The 9,707-nt window shown below is 55.8% G+C and overlaps 1 protein-coding gene across 1 annotated transcript in view; it reads left to right on the top strand.

The window, feature by feature from the left end:
- Nucleotides 1–8,411, top strand: part of TSEN54 (tRNA splicing endonuclease subunit 54) — a 21,045-nt gene extending 12,634 nt beyond the window's left edge. The window contains exons 3-12 of the mRNA XM_026046833.1: nt 142–279; nt 429–492; nt 578–661; nt 2,333–2,431; nt 2,718–2,770; nt 3,103–3,201; nt 4,056–4,693; nt 5,261–5,321; nt 5,935–6,051; nt 7,165–8,411. Of these exons, the coding sequence (XP_025902618.1) occupies nt 142–279; nt 429–492; nt 578–661; nt 2,333–2,431; nt 2,718–2,770; nt 3,103–3,201; nt 4,056–4,693; nt 5,261–5,321; nt 5,935–6,051; nt 7,165–7,315 (1,504 nt within the window). The 3' untranslated portion in view covers nt 7,316–8,411. The remainder of the gene's footprint in view (nt 1–141; nt 280–428; nt 493–577; nt 662–2,332; nt 2,432–2,717; nt 2,771–3,102; nt 3,202–4,055; nt 4,694–5,260; nt 5,322–5,934; nt 6,052–7,164) is intronic.
- Nucleotides 8,412–9,707: the final 1,296 nt, after the last annotated feature.

Below are 9,707 nucleotides of genomic sequence, written 5' to 3'. Positions count from 1 at the left end.
CGGGCCTTAAAGGGGCAGCGCGCGGCGGGCTGCCCCGACGGGGCGGCTCTAGGGGGGAGCCCCACGGGGGGGTCCCGGGCCGGGGTTTGGGTCGGGGGGCGCCGCGGCGCCGGTCTCAGCGYTGCCCTCCGCTCCCCGCAGGACGGCCCGGCAGGCCCCGCCGCAGCCCCGCGGCCAGAAGGACTTCGCCCCCGACGGCTCCGAGGAGCAGGCGGAGAAGCTGCGGCGCTGCCGCGAGGAGCAGTGGCGGCTGCTGGCCGAGGAGCGCGTGGAGCGGCCGTGAGTGAGGCGGCGCGCGCGGGGCGGCCCGGGCCTTGCCGCGGCTCCCGGCGGCGGGACGCGGCGCTCCGGGGCGCGGGGCCCGCGCTGCCCTCCCTCGGTGCGGGCCAAGCYGCCTGCGGCACCGGGCCCGTCTCTCACCCTGGCAGGCGCAAAGCGGCGAGGGGCGAGTGGCAGCCGGGCCGGGGCGTCGTGGAGCTGCAGACGCCCGCGGTGAGTGGCCTGCGGGCCCCTGCCCTGCCTCCCCTTCCCGCCGCTCCAGCCCCAAGCCCACGGCGCGGCTGTGCTTGTGTTGCAGGGCAAGTTCTGGCACACCATGGGCTTCACGGAGCGGGGCAAGCAGTGCCTGCGGCCCGAGGAAGCGCTCTACCTGCTGGAGTGCGTAAGTGGCGCGGGGCTGGGGCCAAGTCTTGGATAGTCTTGGGTCACCCAGCACCTCTTGGTGACTCCTGCAGCTCCACCTGGTTCTCCAGGGGTGTCTCTCTCAGCCTCGTAGCTGCTGGGTTGTTGCTCTGCAGCCTGCGGGCCCGTGTGTTGTACTCTGGTGTGGGGCTGGTGCTGGGTATCGGTTGGATTCGTGGCCCGTTTATCCAKCTCGTGTCACGTTGAATCCACTCTTAAGTCAACGTGACAACAGGGTCTTAARTAATATTTGGACGATCAGGATTTTGGTTGCAGTGACTGCAGAAAGTCATCACTTCTATCAAACTGAAGAACACATAATAATCTTAACAAGTTTTGTGCTCATGTTTCTCTCCTTGCCTGCTGAGGCTGATAAAATATCCATTGCATGCCCATTAATTCTTTATCAAAATATGTGTATTAGAGCCTGCACTTCCACTCAGGACTCAGGTGTTCTGGGAATTTCTGGAAAACAAATCAAACCAGTATCTTCCTATTCCTTACAAGGCTTAATTGGAAAAGCTTAGGCACTAGGCAATGTGTTTCCTCAGATATGATGTACCGGTAATTAAGACATATGAGAATGGTCAATGCCTGCTGATACGAGTTGATTTCCTCCCTTATCCCCCATATTTTACCTACTCTGCAGTAACAAAGTTCACGAGTTCTTCAGCACTCTGCTTTTCTGTACTTCTCTAAGAAGCTGACGGGAATTAGTAAAGCTGATGTGGCGAGAGGGGAATGAGACCACGTTACTCCTCTGCTTGGAGAAATGTTAGTCAGGCCTGGGGTGGGTTTTCTGGGCTCTGGAGTGGTTTATATCTCTCCAGGGATGCCTGTCATCAGCTAAATTGGTGCATCAAGCTAAAGGGGACTTGTTTTCCCTTAGCAACATTTAACCAGATTAGCAGCAGCTGATGCCTTTCCTCCTCGCAATGCAGCGTGTTTCGCCTCGGGCGATTTGACAAACARTAGATCATAAACAAATGGATTTGAGAATAAAATTTAGTCAGTTGCCGAGTACAGAATCACTCCACGGAGGCAGAAAAGGTCAGTCTTGGGCCTGCCCCATGGGAGAGGTGTGGTTCCTAGGGCTTTGTGTTGTGTGTGTGTTTTATAAGTAAACACGTACTAAAAAAAAAGGAAAGGGAAAGGGAGGCGTAGGCTAAAACTGCCTCCCGGCCCAGCTGCTTTGGCCTGGGGCTGGCACGGTGCTGTGGGGAAGGAGAGCTGCCCTCGCTTCTGCYGCTCCAGCTCTGGCTGGGATAGTCCTGAGCTTTTCTGCTCTGTGTCCTCAGTCGCAGCAAGCACCAGAGCTAAAGAGGGGATCTCTCAAATAATSATTATTTTAACAGGTGAGCCTCGAGCTCCCAGCTGTGCCACCCAAGCAGATCTATTGGTGCAGCTCGGGGAGCAGYGGTTAGGCAAGAGCTTAGAGATGGGGGAACTCTTTTTCATGGCTTTGTTGCTAAAAATGGGTATCAGGGTGAATGTTTTTTGCCTGTTTTTTCTGCTGACCCCATGGTATGGGGGAGCTGCACACGAGGGGCGCTGCGGGCACGTGCTGCGAGCTGCTGTCAGAACCCCAGCCGGACATGGGCTTGCACGGAGCGCATACGGGATTCCCTAAGCACCACATCTTTCCCCTCAGGGCTATGTCCAGCTCTCTTACAGAGACGTGCCCATGTCCATCCAGGAAGCCTATGAGATCCTGCTGGCCGACGAGGCAATGAGCCTGCTGCACTACCAGGTGTGTTGGGAGCTGCTGCCACTGGGAGGGTGCAGATCCAACCCCTGCCTCCCACCCTCTTCYAATGTCTAAGGGCAGGACAGTGAGGGAGGGAAGGAGAGTCATTCCCAATCTTTCCCCATAACCTTCTTTTGAGTGACCAGTTCCTGTTTCCTCACTTTTATTTTTGACCCCTAGCCCTAGGGGTTTTGGCTCTACTGGTGTCACACTGTTCACCCAGTTGCAGCAGCAGGGCTGAAGTGAACTGGTTTAAGGTAGTCACGTAACCCTCTCGCTTTTCTTCAAGGTATTCAGCCACCTGAAGCAACTGGGTTATATTGTTCTGAGATTCAACCCCAGGTAACTGGCTTTTTTCTTTCTCCTTTCTGAAGACCCTCAGCAGCTCCGTGCCCCAGGAGAAGGGTAGAGAAGAAGACTTGAGAAAACCCTTGCATTTCACCTCTTGGGAGGATTGAAGGCTAAAAGTGGCCCTCCACTCTTCCTTATTCCTCCCTCTTGAGGAAGTGATCGGGAACATGAAATGGGGCATAGTATGAGGACCATCCTAGTCCTGCTCGTGGCTTTTCTTGCCCAGAAAAAGAACTTTTTGCTGCTGTCCTCTGGGGGCTGAACAGAAGGGTGGCTTTGCCGCCCCTCCTGCCCTCAGCCCTGGTGTYGGTGTCTCCTTGCAGCGCTGTCCTGTCTCCCTACGAGAGACAGCTGAACCTGGAGAGCCACTGCCAGGGCTCTGGGAAGCACCAGCGCAAGAGGAGGAGGAGTTCCAGCCCTCGGTAAGGATGTGGCCCCTGCAGTGCCCTCCACTAGCCCTGCACCCTGCCTGCCTGGATATCTTGGCCTGGGCCGCTTGTGATTCAAAACAGGGAACAAACCCCGTCCCAGTCTCAGCCGTTTGCCCTCTGCAAGTTGTCTGGAGCTGGGATCYGGCCCTGCCGTATGGTGTGATGTATCCTGGTGATCAGAGGGGCAAATAGCACAGCTTCAYGAAGAGCTTCTTGCAGCTTGGGCTCCAAAGCCTTTCCCCATCCTTTCCCAGGCCSCAGTGCCCTTCCTGAGCTCTTTGCAGGTCAGCCCTTTTGTCACATCTGTGCTTCACACAGGGCTAACAGGGACGAGCTGCCCCTGTGCAGTGAGAGATGCCAAAACAGAAGGGGAGAGAGGTCGGTGTGGAAGAACCACATGGCAGATGTCTGCCCTTGCTCTGCTTTTGGAGGCAGCACAGACACAGCAGGGCCCATCCTTCTGTTGTCCGTGTCCTCGATGCTGCTTATGTGCTAAGACTGCACAGCGGAGAGCCCAGTGGGGTCCTGGTCCCTGCACGCAGCCTGTAGAAGCTGCCAAAATGCAAATAGCTGCTGACRCGACTTAATTTTGCTGATAATTGTGACCGTTTCCAGTAGGTGGCATCATGCTTTAAGAAATAGGGAGAGACTGAGCTGCAAGTGCCATCTGTTCCCTGCAAAGCTGGTGTGCAAGCAGGTAGAGTGGAGTTCTAGGAGCTGGAGATAARACCTAGGTCTTCTCTGGTTTAAGAACCTTCCTGCTACCAGTGAAGATGCAGAATTCAAGGGCAGTAAAATTAATTTGATCCTCTCCCTCTCTTTTATGCTGCTGCTTCTATGTTTAGGTCACAAGAGAAGAAGCCTAAGGTATCCGAGGACCTTCCAGAAGCTGAAGGGACCTCCGAAATGGCTGGTGATGGCTGCAGAGATTCGAGCTGCCTCCCCATGGATGAGACCCCTTCTTCAGAGCAGCCGAAGGAGTTGGATGCTGGCAGTGGAGGGGGAGAGTCAGCCCTAGTCCCTCCTGAGACAGGACAAGGGAAGGAGGCTCCAAGCCCGTCCGGGAGTGGGGCTGYGGAGCACGGGAGGAGCAGCCCTGGCACCCGCGCGCCCCGCTGGGATTTTGCCACCATCATGTTGCCCAACATGGCCCCAGACGAGCTGTGCACGCGTCTCCCCTCGCCTGACAAGGAGCTGCTGCCCGAGAACGTGCCCGGGAGGGAGGTCGACGCTGCCTCCTGGTGCAGACGCATCAATCAGAAGCACGAGAAGCTCTCACGAAAGGAAAGGGAGCAGCTGGAGAGGGAGAGCAGGTACAAGAGCAGCGTCAACGCGGACAGGGAGGTGAGGGGCTGCTCCAACTGGCAGGAGTACAAAGCTCTCCTGGAGCAGAGGAGGCAGCASAAGGTTTGGAGGCGACCGCCGCATCTCTGGGACCAAACTGTCACCCCGCTGCTGCGGCCGGATGAAGCCACCTCCACAGGTACTGGCTGTGGGAGGCAGGAGGGTGCTGGGGACCCCTGCACCCCCTCAAGCAGCGCTGTAGACCTGCGCTGGGCAGAACGATTGGCTTTGAAAGTGGCCAGAGGGATGGTGTGGGGGTGACGAACATCAGTTTAGGGGAGTTTCTTAAACAAGAAAAATCTCATGTGAAGGCATGGGCAAACCAGAAACAGAGGAGCCCGGCCATGGATGGGGAGAGGGAAGCAGACTTGTCCTGATGCCTTCCTATTTGTTTGTTTTTTTCTGTACCCCTTCAAGTCCCAGGATAAACAGGGCTTTGGGAGGTCCTTTAATCTGTTCCCCATGTCGTGCTGCATTGCAGTCCTTGCTGCCAGGCATGTGAAACCAAGGCAGGCAAGATGCAAAGCAACTGCAGGGTGTCYGGGGCTGGGAGCTGGGAGGAGATGAGGAAATGGAGGCCTTTGAAGCAGCCCCAGGGGCCTGCGGCGCTGCCAGCCATTGTGGAGGAGGCCAACGTGTGGGTGGTGCTCGTGGAGGGCCCTGGGTGAGCAGCTCTCTGATCCTTTGCTGTTCCTTCTCCCTGCAGCTGCCGTCCTCCAGCAGATCAGCATCCTGCAGCCCTCCCACATCCTGGACGGAGCCTCCCGGTTAGTGTCCTGCCTGCYGGCTCAGAGCTGGTGAGGAGAGGGCATCTCCTCTGATGGTCCCTGCCTGGGAGGTCTGTGTGATGCTCTCAGCAGCAGCGTGGGAGCTGCCCAGGCTCCAGGATGCCGAGAGTATCCAGTGCTGTGATCCACGACCCTCTCATCTGTAACATGARTATTTCCATGTGGCACTGGCTCAGGGAGCCAAGGCAGTGCAGGCTGACTGTAGCTTTGGCTGTTGCTCCCTCCTGATGTTCCCTGCCTGCACAGTTGACAGGGAATCTTGTCCAGAGGTTGGTTGTGCTTCACCTCCGCCTTATCCCTGACATGTGCCKTGCAGGGCTTTGCTCCTGTGTCTCTTGGTGGTACTTTTGCAAGGAATGCTGGAAAAGGAACACATTGCAGATGCGGGGAAGGAGTTTAGTCTGACATTAAGATATGGGGAAAGGTCTGGGAAGGAATCAGAAAGTTAGAGGATCAGTCACTTGTCTGGGGAGTGAAGCTTTAAAAGGCCCAGCCTGGACAGGCTTCAAGGGCTTTTGCTCCCTCCCTTCCCCTGCTGTGTCTCTGCCCAGTGCCATGTCTGTCCCACACAGATGTGTTCCCTCTCCTGCAGGCTGCAGGAGGACACGGAGAGCATCACGATAGACTTCAACGTGTATCAAGCAGATGCTGTGGCCAGGTTTAAGAAGACAAACCCTGGGAAGCCCTATGTCAGGATGTGTGTACGGAGGTATCCATGGCACGTTGTGKTTTCTCTTCAAATATCCCCGTTGCTCTCAGGGAAATGAAGTCCTAACAGTCTGTAGATGGCCCAGGATCTTGTAGGCTTTATGGGTCCTGCCTTTAGGGTGGTGCTGCCCAGAGATTTTGTTTTCTTTCTGCTCTTTCTTTGTGGAGCCTGTGGCTGAGGATCCCYCCAGCCCTAGCGCTCGGCCACGCTGCAGTTTGGTCCTCGGGCAGCTGCTCATGTGGATGTTGCTGGAGTGGGGAGCAAGGAGCAGCCACAGCTGGTTTTGTGCAGTGCCCGTGACACCTGCTAGCACTTCAGGCACAGAGCCTGCGTTTGCACATCTGTATGGTATGCAAGTCCTCGGCTCTGTGCACATCYTGTGGGCTTATGGACCTGCCTAGAGGTGACTACAGGCTCAGTGCTACAGGTTTAGTGTTCTGATCTTTCTCATATGCAATTTTGGGTCAGGCAGAAACAAAGGGCAAGTATCTGTTTTCTTGCCAGATCCAGAATCTGATACTGATACTTAAATTCCATAGGCAGAAGCAAAGTTTGGTTCCTGCCTTTTCTAATTTCAGTATACTGTCTTTTCTCAACTCTTCAATTTCAGCAGAGACAGAGGAAGGAAGATGGTAATGCACTTYTACAAAGTCTGTATTAGGATGATTCTTACTGAACAAATATTTTCATTTAACAGTCATCAGACTCTGCAGAACTAACAGGAAGGGGGATCCCATCAAACTAAAGGGCTTCCTAGCACAGAAGTGCATTGGATTGGCGACCTGCCAGCAGCCCTGGAGCGGCATCTAATAGGCACAGCAGGGAGCCCTGTGCCATTGCCCTTGTTTCAGCAAGGTCTTGGCACACAGTGCTCTCCTCCCACTGCTGGCAGCCTCCTGCTCTCATTGAGAAGTGTGGGGAGGGTCACTACCAGCTCCTGAGGCCAGAAGGTAGTCGTGGTTATCACTGATTTTTCAGGGATGCCCAGCTGGGTGAACCTGRCTCATTGCTGGGAATTGTCTAGCTGTTCTGTCCCTGGTAATCCAAACTTCCCTGGACACCTGGGTTTGTGTTTTCTTCCGTGCTTTGAGACCTGTTTTTCTTCCTCTACAGCTTTGATGAAGATATTCCGTCCCTCCGAGCTTTGAAGCAGGTCACGTATCAGAGCGGGGATGTCCCGGTGGTCTTTGCCCTGGTCGACTACGGAGAAATTGCCTTTTATTCGCTAAAGGATTTCAAGCTGCCAGTTGATATTAATCACTGAAGCTGCCGTCAAGTGCAGAAGGGATGTGGGATGAAGGGAAGAGATTTATTCAGGATTTGCTTTCTTGATTAATGGAATATTGTGCAAAACGGAGCCTGTGATAACCAACTTCTATGCTTGGAGGTGGATCCAAGCAAAGCAATCTGACTGCAATCGAGCAGTGTGGGCAGCCTGGTGGGGTGTTTCTGGCCTGCAATCTGCACCGCTTGGTTCTGGAAGCCGCTGGTGCTCCAGCTTTCTGATCTCATGGACCGCTAGCTTTGACTAGTCCTGTCGTCTCTGTCCTGTGGACAACAGCCCTCCATGGACACCTGTGCTAGGCCAGTCTGAGCAGTTGGAGGATCAGTGAGGTCAGACGCGGCCGAATAAGCTGATCAGATCAGTGGTGATGCCCTGAGCCTCTGCTGTTCAGCTGCACCAACAGGCACCGGGTCAGATCCTTTATGAAAACAAAGTCAGCTGCAAAACTCAGCCCCAGGAATCAACTTTCCGCGTATTGACAGCAGGAAACTCTGGGCTTTATGCTCTGTTTTGTCAACCAGAAAGCCCCAGAGTGTTGTGGCTGACGCCCCAGCCTCGTGCAGTGATGCTGTCCTGAGATGTTTTGGCCATGCAGTGTTACAGCATATAAAATAATGCTGTAATATCAGCACACTGTGTCTGCTCTCACCAGGGCCGTGCTGCAGCTCTCTCTGGTTCCCCTGCCAACATCCCCTTTCCAGGTGGTGGCTCCTTCCAACATCCCTTTTTCAGGTGGTGGTTCCTTGTCTTTTCCTTTGCAAGTGAGAGATCCTTCAAAAACAGAAGCTACAGTTGCCTTTCGAGCCATCCAGTCCTGTGGCTGTCATCGACAGGACATCCCTATGGTCGACAGGACCATAATGTGTCCTGTTATTTCCAGGCCCTGCCTTGGGAGCCTCCTGCCAGGATATCCAGGTGCCGGATCCGCTTTAGCCCCTAGGCAGACGGGGCAGTTGTGGCTGCTGCAGAGGCTGCTCCGTGGTGGGAGGTGCTGAGCAGCGCTGCGTTCGGGATGTAGCTTCCTTCGGAAATGTAGTGTTTTATGTGCATTAGTTTTGATAATCTTGGCATTTCTTTTGGAGGGTGGGAGGGAAGGAGGCAAAGGCTAAAGAATAAAACACCTTTTTCAACAGCTTGGGCTCCTGAGTGCTATTTCATTAATGTTTGGGGGAAAATTAGGTGGAGAAGGATACTCCGGGGAGGCAGAACCTCAGTATCACCAGCTGCCTGGCAGCTGCCCTTGGTTGTAGGGCCCCTTGTCACCGGTTTGTGTTGGCACCGGGTCTYGCCGTCAGCCTTGACTCCCTCGCAGGGAGCCCCTGCAGGGCTCCTGGTTCCTGCAGACACCTGTGTTAACAGCACTGGGTCTCAGCGGGGCTCCACTGGGCCGAGCTCTACTCTGAGAGCTCCTCTTCATCTTCCTCCTCCTCAGAGGCAGTATTTTTACCTCAATCCGTGTCTGAAAATGCCCGGGTTGCTGGTGGCGCCGGGCTCGCTGTTCTCCCAGGCCGTTTTGCAGATGAAAGGCAGCAGGAAGGGAGTTGCTAAGAACAGGCCCAGCCCGAGGCCCACGGGCCTCGTGCGTGTCCTGGAACGGGGTCAGCCGCCCGCCTGGTGCCTTCCCTGTCTCAGCTGCTTGTGCCGGGGCAGCTGTGCGGATGGGCAGGAGCCGCCCGGGAGTTTTGCCGGGATAGAGACTCCCTGGTTCAGCACAAACCAGTTACACTTTAACAACCACGGCAGCCACCACTGAGAAACTGGCCGCACGGTTCCTCAGCGCCGCAGCAGCGGCCGGGGCCCTTGKGGGATGGGGCAAGCGATGCAGCCTGATGTCCTGGCCTCATTTTGAGGGCAGAGCAGCTGGATGCTGCGTGGAGCTGACAGAAAGAGGAAATCAACTTCGAAATTTCCCCTTTGCTTTAACTTCATATTTTTCCTTTGCTTTAACTTCATAATTTCCCCTTTAAYTTAACTCAATAATTATTTCCCCTCTGAGGCTCGGCGGCCGCAGCGAGACCCGCGCGCCCCCCAGCGCGCTCGATGGCGCCGCGCGCCGCAGAGGCGCTTCCCATAGGCTGGCGGCCGCAGCCGTCGCTTCCCCATTGGCTCCGAAGGAGCGGAGTGCTGAATTATTCATGAGCGCCCCGCGTGGTAGGGCCGGGTGAAAGGCCAGGGGAGCCCGCGACTCGCCGTGATTTGCATACACGCCCCGCCCCTGGGCGGAGACCTGCAAGCGGAGCCCCGCCCCTGGTTTAAATTTGCATGCATAGCCCCGCCCCGGGGCGGATCTCTGCCCGAGGGCCCCGCCCCGCCGCGCCCTCCGGAGGTGCCCGCTGAGGGAGGGCGGGAGGCGGCGCCGGGCGGGGGCAGC

Source organism: Nothoprocta perdicaria, unplaced genomic scaffold (genome assembly GCF_003342845.1).
Source record: "Nothoprocta perdicaria isolate Ctin4 unplaced genomic scaffold, notPer1 scaffold_46, whole genome shotgun sequence".
Taxonomy (NCBI): Eukaryota; Metazoa; Chordata; class Aves; order Tinamiformes; family Tinamidae; genus Nothoprocta; species Nothoprocta perdicaria.
This window is presented reverse-complemented; position numbering and strand designations above follow the sequence as displayed.